General features: G+C 55.9%; 3 protein-coding genes across 4 annotated transcripts; 2 read left to right on the top strand and 1 right to left on the bottom strand.

The window, feature by feature from the left end:
• Nucleotides 1-3,733: 3,733 nt before the first annotated feature.
• On the top strand, nt 3,734-9,101 carry PLK3 (polo like kinase 3). 2 transcript variants are annotated; one of them, XM_029231024.1, is made up of 15 exons: nt 3,734-4,489; nt 4,649-4,756; nt 4,851-4,967; nt 5,107-5,236; nt 5,318-5,405; nt 6,186-6,281; nt 6,369-6,567; nt 6,679-6,805; nt 6,999-7,090; nt 7,332-7,425; nt 7,562-7,645; nt 7,735-7,897; nt 8,054-8,183; nt 8,362-8,475; nt 8,583-9,101. In XM_029231024.1, exons 1-15 carry the CDS (start codon nt 4,280-4,282, stop codon nt 8,772-8,774), a joined length of 1,944 nt encoding a protein of 647 aa, XP_029086857.1. In that variant the 5' UTR covers nt 3,734-4,279; the 3' UTR covers nt 8,775-9,101. The 2 variants fall into 2 exon arrangements, with proteins under 2 accessions (XP_029086857.1, XP_029086856.1); XM_029231023.1 differs by having other exon boundaries at nt 5,107-5,405.
• Nucleotides 9,085-11,208, bottom strand: TCTEX1D4 (Tctex1 domain containing 4). Its single transcript, XM_029227014.1, has 2 exons — nt 11,199-11,208; nt 9,085-9,819 (listed from the first exon to the last, which is right to left on the bottom strand). The coding sequence occupies exons 1-2, from the start codon at nt 11,206-11,208 to the stop codon at nt 9,113-9,115; spliced, it is 717 nt and encodes a 238-aa protein (XP_029082847.1). The 3' UTR covers nt 9,085-9,112.
• Nucleotides 11,209-11,510: 302 nt separating this feature from the next.
• On the top strand, nt 11,511-17,034 carry BTBD19 (BTB domain containing 19). The gene is made up of 8 exons (XM_029227200.1): nt 11,511-12,037; nt 13,296-13,509; nt 13,602-13,655; nt 14,835-14,894; nt 14,994-15,062; nt 15,140-15,271; nt 15,396-15,521; nt 15,649-17,034. The coding sequence occupies exons 1-8, from the start codon at nt 11,886-11,888 to the stop codon at nt 15,781-15,783; spliced, it is 942 nt and encodes a 313-aa protein (XP_029083033.1). The 5' UTR covers nt 11,511-11,885; the 3' UTR covers nt 15,784-17,034.
• Nucleotides 17,035-17,118: the final 84 nt, after the last annotated feature.

The following is a 17,118-nucleotide window of genomic DNA, read 5'->3' as shown; positions in this document are numbered from 1 at the left end:
AGGAAGAAAGAGAAGGCCTGGCTGGAGCAAAGTAGACAAGAGGAGATTGTTTAGAGAGTTAGGCAGGGCCTGATTATGGGGAACTTTATAGACGGTTGCAAGGATTCTAGATTTCATTCTCAGAGCAATGGGAAACCACTGAAGAGTTACTTGTAAGAAATGTACCAACTAATGTGAGATGGTAATAATAGGGGAAATTCTGTGTGTGCAGGGGCAGGGGGAAGTATACGACAACTCTCTGTACTGTCTGCTCAATTTTTCTGAAAAATCTAAAACTGTTCTAAAAAATAAATTCTACTAATAAAAAATACAAAACTGAAAAAAAAAAAAAGAGTCCTGTATGAAAACCTAAGATGGATGGAGCTTTGACTTCTCCTAACCCCCAGTACCTTAGATTGTGACTATATTTGGAGATACGAACTTTAAAAAGGTCAAGTTAAAATGAGGTCCTGAGGTAGACCCTAATCTGCTCTGACTGATGTCTTTAAGAGATGAAGCAATTAGGACACATAGAAAAAGATCATGTGGGACTTCCCTGGTGGTCCAGTGGTTAAGACAAGACTCTGCGCTTCCACGGCAGCAGGTGTGGGTTCGATCCCTGGTCTGGGAACTAAGATGCCACATGCCGCGAGGCACAGGGCCGGGGGGGAGGGGGTGCTCCGTGGGGCTCCAAAATAAAAAAGATCATGTGAAGTCAGAGGGAGACTGACACCATCTACAAACCGAGAAAGAGGCCTCAGAGGAAATCAACCTTGTCAATACCTTGATCTTGACCTTCCAGCCTCCAGAAGTGTGAGAAAATAAATTTCTGTTGTTTAAGCCACCTAGTCTGTAGTATTTTGTTATGACAACCCTAGAAAACTCATACAAAGACATTTTGCTTTATTTTCCAAATACGAAATTGAAATATCAGGACTTCCCTGGTGGCGCAGTGGTTAAGAATCCGCCTGCCAATGCAGGGGACACGGGTTCGAGCCCTGGTCTGGGAAGATCCCACATGCTGTGGAGCAACTAAGCCCGTGCGCCACAACTACTGAACCTGTGCTCTAGAGCCTGCGAGCCACAACTACTGAGGCTGCGTGCCACAGCTACTGAAGCCCACGCACTTAGAGCCCGTGCTCCGCAACAAGAGAAGCCACCGCAATGAGAAGCCCATGCACCGCAACGAAGAGTAGCCCCCGCTTGGTGCAACTAGAGAAAGCCCAGCAACAAAGACCCAACACAGCCAAAAATAAATAAATAAATAAAATTTAAAAATTGCAATATCAAATATGCCTTATCAAACTATACATGCCTCAGCCCCATTTCCCCTGTGGATTTGCTTTTTCTGGCCTCACCTCTACCATCTACCCGCCTAGAAAATTGCTGACCTGTAGAATAAAGACCAAACTCTAGAGTACGGCACTTAAGGCCTTCCTGCCCACCCCCATTCCCCTCTCCCCCTCACTCCTCTGAACTACTAATATTTCTCCACCTCTCTGGCTGGTTTGGTTCTCCATTCAGGGGTCATGGAGGGCAAGGTGAGAGAAGCAGGCTCTTGTGGGCCTGATGAGGGACTGGGTGGGATATCCATATGGCGAGAGGTTGAAATGGAGATGAGACTAAAGGCAGGGAGACCAGCAAGGTGCTGTAGCAATTATCCCAACCTGAGAGACTGTGACCCAGATTAGGGTGCTTGGGGAAGATGGAGCGAAGTGCATAGATTTCAGAGATATTTGGAAGATAAAACTGACAGGAATTGGGTACTCAATAAATATTTGTTGAATTTCCTGGCTACTGTCTCTAAAGTAAGCTCTTTGGTTGCTCCTATGTTTAGTTCCTTCACAGCACTTTTCACAGCCTGCAGCTACCTTGTTTATATACTTGCCTATTATCTGTTTCCATCAAGCAGAATGTAAACTAAATGAGGGCTGCAACCTTGACCAATCTTATACACACAGTGCTTGGCACTTACTAGGTGCTCTCAGATCTTTGAGGACTGAACAAGTTAATAATTGATTGGATGGTACAGAGTGAGCACAGAGAGGTGAAAGGACAAGCCCAGGAAGAAGCCTGTGATCCTGGGATTCAGAGGGGTTAAGATCCCACCTTTCTACCACCCCACACCAGTCAGAATGGCCATCATTTGAAAGTCTACAAATAACACTTTTCATCACTTAAGAGGCTGTGGAGAAAAGGGAACCCTCCTACACTGTTGGTGGGAATGTAAATTGGTGCAGCCTCTATGGAAAATGGTATGGAGTTTCCTCGAAAAACTAAAATAGAGTTGCTATATGATCCTGCAATCCGACTCCTGGGCATATATCCAGAGAAAACTATAATTCGAAAAGACACATGCGGGACTTCCCTGGTGGGGCAGTGGTTAAGAATCCACCTGCCAATGCAAGGGACACAGGTTCGAGCCCTGGTCCGGGAAGATCCCACATGCCACGGAGCAACTAAGCCTGTGCGCCACAACTACTGAGCCCACGCGCTGCAACTAAGGCCACGCACCTAGAGCCCGTGCTCTACAACAAGAGAAGCCACCGCGATGAGAAGCCCACACACCGCAACGAAGAGTAGCCCCTGATTGCTGCAACTAGAGAAAGCCCATGTGCAGCAACGAAGACCCAACGCAGCCAAAAATTAATTTAATTATTTTTTTAAAAAAAGAAAAGACCCATGCACCCCAGTGTTCATTGCAGCACTATTTACAATAGCCAAGACATAGAAACAACCTAAATGTCCATTGACAGATGAATGGAAGAAGAAGACGTGGTACGTATATAGAGTGCAATACTACTCAGACATAAAAAAGAATGAAATAATGCCATTTGCAGCAACATGGATGAACCTAGAGATTATCAATCCAAGTGAAGCAAGTCAAAAAGATTAAGACAAATATCATATGAGATCACTTATATGTGGAATCTAAAATGTGACACAAATAAACTTATCTACGAAACAGAAACAGACTCACAGACATAGAAAACAGACTTGTGGTGGCCAAGGGGGAGAGGGCATGGGGGAGGGAGGGATTGGGAGTTCGGGATTAGCAGATGCAAACTATTATATATAGAATGGATAAACAATAAGGTCCTACTGTAGAGCACAGGGAACTATATTCAATATCCTGTGATAAACAATAATGGAAAAAATATGAAAAAGAATATAGATGTATAACTGAATCACTTTGCTGTACAGTAGAAATTAACACAAAATGGTAAATCAACTATACTTCAAATAAAGTAAAATTTTTTAAAAAGTCCCCATCTCTCTGTCTCTGGCCCTGGGAACGGTGGGCATAGACCAGATTTAGGGGTTCAGATGGCCCGGGGACCACCTGCCCAATTGTCTATTGCTAGATTTGAGAAAATACAATTCCCATTCCTCACTTTCTGGCCTCTGGCTGCTGACCCAGGGCAGTGGTTGTTTTCAGGGAAAAGGAATCGGCACCCCTCCAGAACCTGAGATCTGCCCTTCAAAGGTGTGGATGTGGGTAGCGAAAGATGTGGCCTGGCTCATGTCAAAAGCCTTGAATGCCAGGCTGTTTGACCCCAAAACTCAACATAGCAGCCCAGGCCTCCACGCTCCTCCCCACGCCAGGCAAGCCCAGCTGGGCGCGTACAATTCCTCTCAGGCCCTAAGGGGGGCAGCACTGGCCTGAGCCTGCGGGCTTTGTCCAAGGGCGTGGCCAGTGCCAGTGCGCGCAAATTCCCGCGCACTTAAGGGGGAGTGTTGGTGACGAGCTCAGGCAAAAGCGAGCACCGCCCCTGCCTCTGTCCTCCAGGCTGGAACGCTAGTCCATCTAGTTGCCAGGGGGATTCCCCACATGTCCAGGCCCCCTCGGACCTCAGCATAAGCCCCCAAGGATGAGGGAAAAGAGGACCCCCATTAGAGGGACTCTCAATCACCAGGTAGGTAGGGGACCGGGGACGCAGCTGGCTCCTACATCCTGATGGCCAGCAGCATGGTGACTAGCGGTATGACTGCGTCTTCAAGGAAGCAGGGCCTGCGTCTTCAAGGAAGCAGGAAGCTGGGCCTCCGGGTGCATGGGTGGGAGGAGGAGCTTCTTGATGACGTAAGGCCCGAGGAAGGGCGTGGCTTTTGGTGACTCGCCTCCAGGAAGGGGGCGGGCTCTTAGTGACGAGACGCCAGGGAGGGGGCAGGCGTTCATTGATAAAAACGCTGGGCTCTCTCGGGCGCGAGCGCCGCGTAGCAAATCCAGCCAGCGCCACGCGCTGCCGCGGCCTGGCGGAAGCCAGAATTAGCCGGGCCCGCGCAGCGCCGCACCGCCCTCATGGAGCCCGCGACCGGCTTCCTGTCCCCGCGCCCCTTCCCGCGTGCTGCCGCCCTGCCAGCGCCCCCCGCCGGGCCCGGACCTCCTGGGAGTCCCATGCCGGGACCTGAGCCGGAGGTGCTGGCCGGGCCGCTGGCGCCGGACGCTGGGCGCCTCATCACTGACCCGCGCAGCGGCCGCACCTACTTCAAAGGCCGCCTTTTGGGCAAGGTGAGCTGGGGGGTGGTGTCAGCGAGGGTAGAGGGGGACCCTGCCGGCCTCTTTGCCCGCGCGGGGCGTGGCAGGGGCGTTTGGCCTCGGCGCGGGAACCTCTGCTGGCCTGCCCTGGCGCTCCCCTGGAGCGCCCTGCCTGATGCCCCCTCCTTATAGGGGGGCTTCGCCCGCTGCTACGAGGCCACTGACACAGAGACCGGCAATGCCTACGCGGTCAAAGTCATCTCGCAGAGCCGCATCACCAAGCCGCATCAGCGCGAGAAGGTGAGCCGGGACCCAGTCCCAGCAAACGACGGGTGGGGTGGGGACAGTGGCGTGGGAGCCCTTTGCGGATGACAACCCCGCGTCCCCATTGCAGATCCTAAACGAGATTGAGCTGCACCGCGGCCTGCAGCACCGCCACATTGTGCGTTTCTCGCACCACTTTGAGGATGCTGACAACATATACATTTTCCTGGAGCTCTGCAGCCGAAAGGTGAGGGATGGTGATGGAGGTGGGGGAGGGAATGGGGACCTTAAGACCCAAAGTTGGAGCCCTGCTTTTCCTCAGCAAGCACAAGTGGAGGGAGGATCCGGGAGGGCAGACGAGGGGCTGAGGCAGTGGCTCTCTGCAGTCCCTGGCCCACATCTGGAAGGCCCGGCACACCCTGTTGGAGCCAGAGGTGCGCTACTACCTTCGGCAGATCCTTTCCGGACTCAAGTACTTGCACCAGCGAGGCATCTTGCACCGAGACCTCAAGCTGGGTGAGACTCCTGGGCCAACAGGATGGGGGGTTGGGGAGGCAGAGAAAAAGGCGTCTGACACATTTCTCTACCCCGGTCCAGGAAATTTTTTCATCACTGAGAACATGGAACTGAAGTTGGGGGATTTTGGGCTGGCAACCAGGTTGGAGCCCCCGGAGCATAGGAAGAAGTGAGTGTTTGAGGAGGGGGGTGGCCACAGTCTGTGTGACACAGATGACGTGCGTGACAGACACTATATATGTATGTGGTAGGCACGATGACTGCCTGATGTGTCTGTGTAATAGATGGGAAAGGATGATGGGCTGTGTGTGTGTGAGATGGTGGCAGTGGCAGCCTGGGTGAATGGGAATGATGGAGAGTCTGTGGGTCCTCTGTGTGTTTAGTCCCCGAGACAGATGGGTGTAAGGATTCTTGGAGGTGTATGACTGATCCTGTGTGAATGTGGATGGTGACATAAGAATGTGTAAGATGGACTGAGAGTGTAGGGATGGTGGGACATGACACCCCATGTGTCACAATAACCTGCTGTGGCAACGAAGACTGGGTGTAAAACAGATAGCATGTGTGGTAGTTAAGTGTTTATGGGGGACGTGACAGCTGGTGTTGGTGTGTGTGGCACAGACCATAGGAGGTGACATCCTGTATGGGTGTCTGACAGACGGGAGGGGGGGAAGGAGGAAGGGATCAGTGATGGACCCTCTGTTGACCCTGGAGGAGGGGGCTGGGTTGGGGGTCAGGGCCTCCCCCTGTCCTGCTGAGCAGCTGGGCCAGGCGGGTGGGCAGGGACTCAGCTGCCATCCCTGGCATCCATTGTCTCAGAACAAGCAGGAGTTCTCTGGCCTTTGGTGACAGGCAGCTGCTTTGTCTGGACTCACAGTGGGGGCAGGGATGAGGGGCCAGCCAGGCTGCTTCTGAACCTTGTCCTCTGCTCTTCCCTACCCCCTTTCAGGACCGTCTGTGGCACCCCCAACTATGTGGCCCCAGAAGTGCTGCAGAGACAGGGCCACGGCCCTGAGGCAGATGTGTGGTCCCTGGGCTGTGTCATGTGAGTCCCAGAGTCATGTGCACACAGGGGGTACCCAGGGAGGCATATGTTCCACTTTACTCCTGACCCCCTTTCTCTGCCCCACAGGTACACACTGCTATGTGGGAGCCCCCCCTTTGAGACAGTTGACCTGAAGGAGACATACCGCTGCATCAAACAGGTTCACTACACGCTGCCTGCCAGCCTCTCACTGCCTGCCCGGCAGCTCCTGGCCACCATCCTTCGAGCCTCACCCCAAGACCGCCCCTCAATTGACCAGATCCTGCGCCACAACTTCTTTACCAAGGTTTGTGGCCCCCCAGACATGTCCAGTCTGCGGATTCCCAGGGGATTGAATGGGAGCAGGTGACAGGACCCCTGCACTGCTCCTCTCTGCTCACACGCCTTCTCTCTTCAGGGCTACACCCCCTACCGGCTCCCTGTCAGCAGCTGTGTGACAGTCCCAGACCTGACACCCCTTAACCCAGCTAGGATTCTGTTTGTCAAAGTTACCAAGAGCCTATTTGGGAGGAAGAAGAGTAAGAGTGAGTCTGGGATGTCAGTGGTTTTGAGGGTACAGAGCGGCAGGGGGCTTGTCAAGTACATGTGAGGGTGTGAGTCTGAGTCCCTGGGGAGAGCATGTGTTACACAGGCACGTGGGTATGCCTAACAGTATCATCCCAGCGGGAAGCAGGGGGGCTGGACAGTGTTCTGAGGATTCTATCTCGCCCCACCCAGATAAGAACCATCCTGAGGAGCGGGACGAAGTCTCCTGTTTGGTGAACAGCCTCACTTGGATGTCCATTGGCCATCAGGGTGCCAGGCCCGAGGTGAGGTGCTCACGTGGACAGTGTTCCCCTGACTCACCCCCACCCTAGCAGCTGCGGGAAGCCTGGGATAAAAGAGGCTGATGAAACATCTAGCCTCGTGGTGGCCTAATTGGCTGTGTCTCATCGGCCAGGAAGGGCTGACCTGGGGTGCCCCGGGTGCCAGGGCAGGGCCGGGCCATGGACTCTCAAGGATTTGGATTTCGGGGCCTATCTCACTCCCTTTCTCCACCCAACCCTCCAGGCTCCGGCAGCTTCAGGTCCAGCCCCCGTCAGCCTGGTAGAGACAGCACTTGAGGACAGTTCACCCCGTGGGACACTGGCGAGCAGTGGAGATGGTGAGCCACCAGGAGGGTGAAGGGTGCTAGAGGTTGCTGGGCCTGAGACCAGGCCCAAAGGGAAGGAGTGGGTGGAGAGTCACTGTCTAGGACCTTGGGGACTATTGCCTAATTCTCAGTGCCCTGTTCCCTTCAGGGTTTGAAGAAGGTCTGACTGTGGTCACAGTGGTGGAGTCAGCCCTCTGTGCTCTGAGAAACTGCCTGGCCTTCATGTCCCCAGGTGAGGCTGGGGTCTGGTGTATGTGAATGGTGGTGGGAGTTCTTTGGGAGGCCAGGAACAGGTTCTCATTCCTTCCTCTTCCATGACAGCTGAACAGAACCCCGCTCCCCTGGCCCAGCCAGAGCCTCTGGTGTGGGTCAGCAAGTGGGTTGACTATTCCAACAAGTTTGGCTTTGGGTATCAACTGTCCAGCTGCCGTGTGGCTGTGCTCTTCAACAATGGCACGCACATGGCCCTGTCAGCCAACAGAAAGTAAGTGGTGTCACGGGGAGCCTTGTGCCAGCACAGCGTACTCAGCAGGGCTGTACCTTGGTGTGTGCTCCGGGGCTCCCCGACCTGCAGTCTCTCAGGGGAGGGGCGTGGGTACAGGGCTCCACCTGACTTCTGTCTCCATCTCCTCCCCTCCAGGACTGTGCACTACGACCCCACCAGCACCAAGCACTTCTCCTTCTCTGTGGGTGCTGTGCCTCGGGCCCTGCAGCCTCAGCTGGCTGTCCTGAGGTATTTTGCCTCCTACATGGAGCAGCGCCTCATGAAGGTTTGTGGACTGGGGTGGGGCACGTTGAGGACGAACACATCCTGATCCCTTTCTGTTCCCCTTTGGGGGTGGGTGGGCGAGGGGATGGGTGCTGCAGCTAGAAGCTAAACCTCTAAGGGAGACATGAATGGAGAGAGGACTGACTCATGTCAGACAAGTGACCTGCCCCTGCTCCCAGGGTGGAGATCTGCCCAGTGTGGAAGAGGTGGAGGTGCCTGTCCCCCCACTCCTGCTACAGTGGGTCAAGACTGATCAGGCCCTACTCATGCTCTTTAGTGATGGCACCATCCAGGTAAGAGCTCCTCTTGGAGTTGGGGGTAAGGTCTGGGAGGTCCAGGGTGCTGGGGAGGAAACGGTCTGGGCCTTAGGCCCTGATCAGTGCCACCCTCCTGCACACAGGTGAACTTCTACGGAGACCACACCAAGCTGATCCTCAGTGGCTGGGAGCCCCTCCTTGTGACTTTTGTGGCCCGCAATCGCAGTGCTTGTACTTACCTTGCTTCCCACCTTCAGCAGCTGGGCTGCTCCCCAGACCTGAGGCAGCGGCTCTGCTATGCTCTGCGCCTGCTCCGGGACCGCTGCCCAGTCTAGGCCCCAACCTGCGGGGCCGGCCACCACCCAAGCCCTCAGGCCTGACGCCTATGCCTGTAAGGCTCTGGCCCTTGCCTTTGTGGCCCTCCCTGTTCCTTTGGTGCCTCACTGGGGGCTCTGGGCCGAATCCCCCAGGGAATCAGGGACCAGCTTTACTGGGGTTGGAGGCGGCCTCCTACCCCTTCTCCAAGAAAAGCCTGAGCCTTAGCCCCTCGCTAGGGGGCGTTATTTATGGACCACTTTTATTTATTGACAGACATTTATTTATTGGGATGTGAGCCCCAGGGAGGGCCTCCTCCTGGTATAATAAACCGTTTTTGCAAAACTCGGGGGAGTCCTCACTCGCAGTAGAGCCTGTGGACCGTGGCCACGGCGAAGAAGGAGGCGTTGGTGACCGCGGCTGTGGCCAGCCTGTCGCGGGCCCAGTCCCAGAGCGCGCGGTTGACCACGCACATGCCCTGTCTGGCGCGCGGCCCCAGCACCATGCTGCACACCAGCTTGTAGCGCGGCGGGCTGAGCTCGCGCAGGCGCAGGCGCACGTGCACCAGCTCACACAGCTCCGGCGCCAGCCGCCCGGCCTCGGCGTGGGAGTAGCACGCTTCGCGCAATCCTGCCTCCAACGCCGCTTCCAGGGCCTGCTGTGCGCACGCGGCCTCACAGCGCTCCCGTGGTGCCGACTCCGTGTGGTACGAGGGCGCTGCCCAGCGGGCGGCCGCCAGGGGTAAGCCAGAGGAGCTGACCCGCGAGCCTAGAGGGGGCAAGGGGCCCAGGGATGGGCGCCGACCCCGAAGACCTGCACCTGGCCCGGACAGCGAGTTGCGGCGCGAAAAGAACGAGGCCAGACCTAGCACGGAGCCACGGCGGGAGGCCGGGGCCGTGCCGTCTGGTCGGGTCTCATCGATGCTGGGCAGACGGCCTGGAGGCTGCGCTGGTGATTGTTTCAGCCCATGGTCTTTGGCAGCCTCCTCCTCCTTGTAACCGGAGGGCACAGGCCTGCCAGCCGTGGACCTGCCGGCTGGAAGACCCACGCTTGGACGGGATGGCCCTCACTGGCCGTCTCTGTACACCATCCCGTCTCTTACTTAATGATAAGAGTTTTTAACCCCTAATCCCTTCTTACCTGTTTTTTTGGGGACAGGTGAATCAAATAGTCCGGGGCTGCGTGGATTCCTAGGTGCTTAGAGGGTTAAGGGCTGTTAGGGACACAATAAGGGGAGAGATGCTGCTCAGACTATCATCTTGCTATCCCTGCCCCCTGAGCTCCACTTTCCTTGGGCACTATGGAGATTAGTTAAATGAGCTCGAAGTACACCTCCTTTTCTCCCTTCCACCTGACTTCACCAGCAGGAGAAGGGGGAGATGTATCTGCCCTCTGCCTCAGCCTAGACAGTGGCGCCGCCACCCCCTGACCAGAGGGAGGGACAGACAGACCCAACTCCTTCATCCCCCACAGATCCTTCTAGCCCTGTGAGTCTTGAATCCAGACATCCTCCACCCCTACCTGCTCTTACGGTGGCTGGCACAAAGATCCCTACAACTGGCTGCGGCTGGGGCCAGGTGACTCAGGATGGTCCTTCCACTCTCCGCTTTTGGCTTCCGGCCCTACCTCCAGAATCACTTCTGGGATGGCTGCCCTCTTCTCCCGAAACTCCTCAGACACCTGAGTCACCTGTAGCCTTTGGCCTCCAAGCTCTCTCCTAACAGCCCTTGCCTGGCTGGCCTGGCTGGCAGGTGGGAGGTTAAGGGCCCCTTGCCTTTGTTGTGGAGTTGCCATGGGTTACTGGGCAAGCACTCCCCTCTTCCCGGTTCCCTCTTTCCTGTCCTGGCTCTGGCTTAACCTGGGAGTGTGCCTACTATGAGCACGTGCCAGGTGACTGAGTCATCAGGGGAGAGGGATCAGCGGGGGCTTAGAGCCCAAGGGCATACAAGTCTGACTGAAGGGGCAGATGTAGAGAGGGGCTCTGGTCAGATTGGTGTCCCCCCACCCCAGAGCTCTTGACCCACTGTCCATTTCACCCCTTGTGAAGACTGGCTCTCCACTTGTCAGCAAGTCTCAGAGGGCCTGGGATATGGGGAAACCCTGAGGCTGTGGGGGAGGCCCCTCAGAAATCCGGACCTGGGCCTACGGGAAGGAGCTCCCCCACCCCCGCCCCCGGCCCTGTCATCTCCCTGTCAGCCTCAACTAGGGCAAACGTTTTCCGTTCCCTGTGCAGAGCTAGGGTGTGGCTCGGATGACTTCCTCAATTCAGGGCTGGGGGAGGGGGAAGGGAGACCCATCCGAATACAGACCTGATGCAACAGTGATGACTCCACTCCTAAGTGCACCCTGCTGACCTCAATGCTGACCTATCCACACCTCTTGTGTGCCCTACTGCTCAGGTTGCCGACCCCCCCCTCCCCCGTTCGGTTGCATTTCAGGGATACCAGAGACCATGACTCCTCTTTCAGAGGTGACACCTCCTCACCTGACCCCTCTCTGGGAGCAACAGGACTGCCACCTCCCAAACAAACCAGGTCTGGGCCCTGAAAACAGTCCATAGGGACAAGGACTTTCCCCGCTGAGGGGGGTTCCCCAGGCCTGGCTAGCCCGATCTTGACCCTGTGTGCCTGTTGGGGGGAGGGTGGGAGGGGGCAGGGAGTTTGAACTCTGAACCCAGGACAGGCAGGGGCCAGGGTGCCAAGACCCTCCGACTCTGCTTAGGGCCCCTCTAGGGCTGAAGTTTTCTCTGGGCCTGTGGGAGCTGGGCGGGGCCTCGTCTCTGGCTGGGCTCTAGTTTCCGTGGAAACCCACAGGCTTCCCACCCCAGCGCTGCCTGGGCATGCTCCCAGCTGGGGCCTCATCCACAGCCAGCCTCTCCTGCCGAGTCCAGTCCGCTCTACCTTGGCCTCTCTTGGTCCCCTCCCTGAGTCCCCATCCCCAAGCCAAGCCTCTGGCCTCCTCCACTGGCCTCTGATGCCTTCAGGAACCTGGGCCTCCTGCCTCATTCCTAAACTTTAGCTTCTCAGCGAACAGGCCTCCCAAGCTCTTGCCCCTCCCTCTCGGGCCTTTCTAGCTCCTCACCAGCTTTAGGGCTCAACCAGGCCTCCTGCTCCTTCCACCTACCGCCTCCCATGGACCAGCAGACAACAGGCCTCCTAGGCTGTTCCTCCTGCTCACTCCCCTGCCCTACCCCACCCATGGAGACCCCAGGACTGATTGTGCACGGGGAGGCTGCGCCCTTTTCCACAGCACTCCGAAGCCTCGTCAACAACCCCCTATACAGGTGAGGGGGGGCCCTGTTTGTGGGTTTTCCCTAGCTGGCTCTGCTGGGCCCCTTGACTCTGAGGAAGCGCTGGGTACAGAGGAAGTGGGGAATTAGGACTTGACCCTCCTCCCTGGTGAACTCAGTCTGGGGAAGTCAAGTGTAGAGGATAATTACTGGTCGCTTAGTGTCTACGAGAGCCAGAGGTGGGGGCACTGGGGACTGGAGCTCAGAGCAGCTATGTGACCTCAGGGAAAGGCCTTCCTGTTTTGGATCTTAGGCTCCTGGCAGAGAAGAGCCCTCTGCCCCCAGGACCCTGAGAAATGGAATGTAACTGGAGTGCCTCCCTAGGGAGGCAGAGGAGCAGATAACCCTGCTCTGGGAACTGCGGACTCACAAGAGGAACAAAGCTCAAGAGACTGAGCCAGAGTTGCAGACAGGAAGTAGTTCAAGGGTGCTGCCTGGGGCGCACTGCCTGCCCAGGACGCTGTGCTGTCTGAAACCAAGGCATAGAGTACGGGGGTAACGCTGGTCAGGAGAACTAGAATGCAGCTTTCTATTCCCCCTGCCTCGGAGCTGGGCCCCTCCCTACGGGTCGGTGACTCCTATAACCCTACTTCTTTGGGCATCGCAGCCTGGTCTGAGCAGTGGGAACCCCCAGGCCTTGGACCTGAGACTGGGAGGCTCCAGGAAGCTCAAGCTTCATCTCCTGCTTCCTACCCACTATGCTGTTCAGAGGCCCAGAGGCTGGGGCCGGTAGTGATCGTGAAGATGGAAAATGTGGTCCGGCCTCATGATGGTGCCTCACTGACGTGTCTATTTGCAGCCGGTGCACTCTACACCCCCAACCCTACCCTCTCCTGTCTGGAGGAGGCTGAAAAAGCTGAGTTTGCAGTCTGTGGAGGAGAAGCGAAAAAGAGTTTCCCTTCCCCCAAGACACAGGCTGGGGGGGGAGGAGAGGGGTATTGGGATCAACCTTGTATCAGCCCTGGTGCCCCCTCAGTGATCAATTGATCAAACATAGCCACCTCCTAGGGTTTGGGATTCGCATCCTGTTTCAGGGATGAGAAAGCTGAGTTAATGAGTAGGAAGTCTCTTGCCTAGGCACCACAAGGTGGAGCTGGAATTAGAACCACGCCTGTGTGACCCAGACCTTCGGCTGGAGGGACTGTCTCTTTTACAGGACAGATAAGGAAACGGAGTTGGGCAAAGGCAAAGCCTAGAGTTGCACAGAGACTCTGGCCTCCTCTTCCTAGTTCTCTGCCCCTCTCTCCCACAGTGATGTTCGCTTTGTCGTCGGTCAAGAACGGCAGGAGGTGTTTGCCCACCGGTGCTTGTTGGCATGTAGATGCAACTTCTTCCAGCGACTTCTGGGCTCAGAGCCGGGCCCCGGGGTGCCTAGCCCTGTGGTGCTGAGCACCGTGCCAGCTGAGGCCTTCCTGGCAGTGCTGGAGTTTCTGTACACCAACAGTGCCAAGCTGCACCGCCACTCCGTGAGCCCACCGGGCAGGGCTCTGGGTGGGAGGAGGGGTGGCTGAGGGACGGGGGAGACTCCTTTCCACTCCCCCAATCACCCACTCTGCAGGTGCTGGAGGTGCTGATGGCGGCTGTGGAGTATGGGCTGGAGGAACTGCGAGAGGTGGGTTTATGTGGCGCCTCATCTCGTTTCCCCTGCCTCTTATGGGCTCAGTTCCTATCCTGCCTCACACACCGGCTAGCCTGGAGAGCAACGTGCACCGGTACAGACATAAGTATGGGTATCTCTGTGTAGATAGGCATTTATGTGTGCCTGTGTGCAAACGGATATGCGCGTGCCCTGTGTGTGCTGTGGGGGCATGTGGGGTGTTTATGGATGGTGCTGTAGATACCAGGATAAGTTAGCCTTGATCCCTGTTCTTCAAAGAGAGACAGACACAAGAAAACTCTTAACCCAGTGCCATAAGAAGTGTGACAGATAAGGGCAAATGGTGCTGAGACTGTACGGAGAGTCTCTAGTCTCGCCACCAGAGAGAGAGGAGGGGAAGACTTCCTGGAGGAGGAAACATTTGTGTTGGATCGGGTAGAACAGGTAGGAGTTTGTTCAGAGGGGGAGAGGAGAGATGGCATTCTAGTTACGGAGACAGAGGTACAAAAGATGCTGGTGAGACATTTAGTGTGGCTGGACTCCCTGGAGAGGGAGATATGAGATTGGAGAGCATGCCAAGGGCTGGTTCCTGCAGAACTTTCAAGAATTTGGACTTCTTTTACCCAGACAGCAGTGGAAGTTCATGAGGTTTCAGATAAAGGAGTGAGGATTTGGAAGCTAAGGGGAGAAGGGATTAGGGCTTACCAGTCCAGTAAGGGGGGGTGGGGGTGGGGGTGGTTGCCCGAGAGAGGTGCATGGCTTTGAGAGAAGTGGAATTGTCATGACCCGGTGCTTTTCTGGATGTGGGGGGTGAGAGGGAGATGTTGTGGATGAAATTCAAGTTTCTGGTTAAAAGAGAAGAGTCCAGAAGGGGACACATGGAGAAAGATAAGTGTCCTGAGAGAAAGGGAGAGTGGAATTTTCACATGGCTCTTATCTAGCTTGATTAGTGAGGAATGTACTAAAAGGTAGGTCGCTGGGCTTGGCTTTGCTAGTTTCTAGTTCCTCCAGGTTTGCCAAGTCTCGGGCCCAGGTGATTCCCTGCCTCCCTTGGCCTGGGAGGTCTGTATGGGCCTGGGACTGCTATAAGCCTGGGTGGCTCACTGCTCCAAGCCTGCTCACTGCTTCTGGACTGGGGCTGGGGTCTTGGAAGAGGGACATTTGGGCACAACCCACATTCGTTTCTGTTCCCAGCTGTGCCTGCAGTTTGTGATGAAGGTGCTAGACGTGGAGCTGGTTTGTGAGGCCCTGCAGGTGGGTGTTGCTGGACAGGCTTGCAGGTGGTCCCCCTGTGGAGGGCCGGGCTACATGGCCCCTCCAGTCTCAACCCGACCTCCCTCATTCTGCTCTCAGATTGCTGTATCCTTTGGCCTGGGACCGCTGCAGGAGCGCTGTGTAGCTTTCATAGAGGCCCACAGCCAGGTACAGCTCCCGACCTTCATACTCCCAACCCCACACGCCTCATCCTGCTCCCCACTGACCCAATCGCGGACCCACAGGAGACCCTCCGGACCCGTGGTTTCCTGGAGCTGTCGGCACCCGCGTTGCTGCTCCTGCTGCGCAGCGACAAGCTCTGCGTGGATGAGGCCGAGCTGGTCCTGGCAGCCCGGAGCTGGGCGCGCGTGGGCGCAGTGAGCGGGAGCTGAGGGGAGCGCGGGGTGGGGGCGCTGAAGGAGGCTCGGGCCGCAGGAACCCGGGGAGCGGGCGGCTGGGCAGGTGCCCCCGCCCGCCTGGGCTCAACGCTGGCGTCGGCAGGCGGTGCTGGAGCGGCCTGCGGCCGAGGTGGCGGCCCCGGTGGTGCGGGAGCTGAGACTGGCCTTGCTGGCTCCGGCAGAGCTGAGCGCCCTTGAAGAGCAGAACCGGCGGGAGCCGCTCATCCCGGTACGGACGCGGGGAACACGGCTCAGATTCACTCCGCGGCGTGGGGGGAAGGGCGGGGGGCGCAGCCCAGGATCTGCGGGCTGAGGTAGGTATTGCGTGACTCCGCCATGACTCGCCTCCCCTGCAGGTGGAACAGATCGTAGAGGCGTGGAAATGCCATGCTCTGCGGAGAGGGGATGCGGCCCGGGGCGCCCCGTGCCGCCGCCGGAGGGGTACCCTGCCCCGGAAGCATCATCGCTTTCTGGACCTGCCCTTTAAGTGACCAAATGCCGCGACTTGCGAGGAATTCTGGGCCTCTCCTAAACTACAGCTCCCAACATGCTCCGCGCTCGGAGCGGGTTTCCGCTCCCAGAATGCCCGGCTAGCGGGGCGCAGGAGGGGCGGCAGTCTGACACGCTCAGGGGCTGTGGGTGAAGTTCCGGGGGAGGGCGGGCCTGAGCGGCGTGTCAGTGGGCTGAGCCTTGGCTTCAAGGTCCTTGCGAAGCCGGGAAGTGGGTTCCTTCGCGCTGTGCTGTGGCGTTACAGCCGGCTCTTGGGCATTCTCGCCCACCCTGTTTACTCTTTTAATTCCCACATATCGTTTCAGCTCAGCCCCTTCTTTAACTCCAAACCTGCCTCCTGACGATCTCTCTCTAAATGTCCCACAGAGACCTCAGACTCAATCCAAAATTGAGCTCGCCCCTCATCTTTCTCCAGTTTTGCCCCCATCGTGTTTCTCATCTCCGTGGGTGCCCAAGCCAGAAGTCTACCGCTCATCCTTGCTTTATTCCTCTTCCTCACATCTGCCTCCCGAGGCTTCTACCTTTTAAGAGGCTGAAAGTTAGCAGAATATGCCACCCCAAAATATGCCTTTTTGGCATAAGGTTATTTTAAGCTGATTATTTTGAGAAAAGGGAGAAGTTTTGAAAACAGAGAAGTTACCCTTTTGTAAGGGAAATTTTTAGAATGGAAATCTCTGTTTGTAAGGGTGTCTCCCTCTCTGTACCAGGATGACTAACTCACAGGAGAATCTTCCAGCGAAGTCAGTGAAATCTGCTTAATAAACCTTATCCTTGCTTTTGGTGCTTTTTCCTGATGGCCTTCCTATAACTGGCCTCCCCACAGTTTTCTTTCTATTGTTAGCTGAAGGAGGTATTTAAGCAGGTATTTTAGGCCACCTCAGGGAGCTACTCATTTTCCCCTGGGTATCTCCCATGTATACATGAGATATACATGCTAATAAACTTCTGGGTTTTTTTGTTTTCTCTTGTTAAGATGTCTTATTACAAAGGTCTCAGCCAAGAGCACAGAGAGTAGAGAGAAATTATTTTTCCTCTCCTACAAGATCTTTCCAGTTGGTTCAGTTCTCTCAGCACAGTTCAGCCAGTCGTATCTGTGGCAGGAATCACTGCCACAGGCTCTTATTAATCCTCCTGCCTTCACTCCAGCGGCGACCCCCCCCCAACCATTTCCCACTCTGCTGCCAGACTTGTGTAAGATTGTCAGCCCTACTCTCCTTATTAAGTTCCTCAACATTCCCACTGCCCTCAGGACAAAATATAATCGGTTTCACTTTTAGGGAACTCAAAATTACTAGTGGTTCCAAACATTAGCAACT

The sequence above is a fragment of the Monodon monoceros genome, unplaced genomic scaffold (genome assembly GCF_005190385.1).
Source record: "Monodon monoceros isolate NGI ecotype Baffin Bay Population unplaced genomic scaffold, NGI_Narwhal_1 Super_Scaffold_18, whole genome shotgun sequence".
NCBI lineage: Eukaryota > Metazoa > Chordata > Mammalia > Artiodactyla > Monodontidae > Monodon > Monodon monoceros.
Note: the sequence above shows the minus strand (reverse complement) of the source record. Positions and strands in the feature narration are given on the sequence as shown.

Coding starts and splice junctions, on each gene's coding strand:
- BTBD19 (XM_029227200.1), top strand. CDS start 11,886: ATGGACCAGCAGACAACAGGCCTCCTAGGCTGTTCCTCCTGCTCACTC. Junction 12,038..13,295: donor GTCAACAACCCCCTATACAG/GTGAGGGGGGGC, acceptor TCTCTCCCACAG/TGATGTTCGCTTTGTCGTCG. Junction 15,522..15,648: donor GGCGGGAGCCGCTCATCCCG/GTACGGACGCGG, acceptor CCTCCCCTGCAG/GTGGAACAGATCGTAGAGGC.
- PLK3 (XM_029231023.1), top strand. CDS start 4,280: ATGGAGCCCGCGACCGGCTTCCTGTCCCCGCGCCCCTTCCCGCGTGCT. Junction 7,426..7,561: donor ACTGGCGAGCAGTGGAGATG/GTGAGCCACCAG, acceptor TGTTCCCTTCAG/GGTTTGAAGAAGGTCTGACT. Junction 8,184..8,361: donor TGGAGCAGCGCCTCATGAAG/GTTTGTGGACTG, acceptor CCCTGCTCCCAG/GGTGGAGATCTGCCCAGTGT.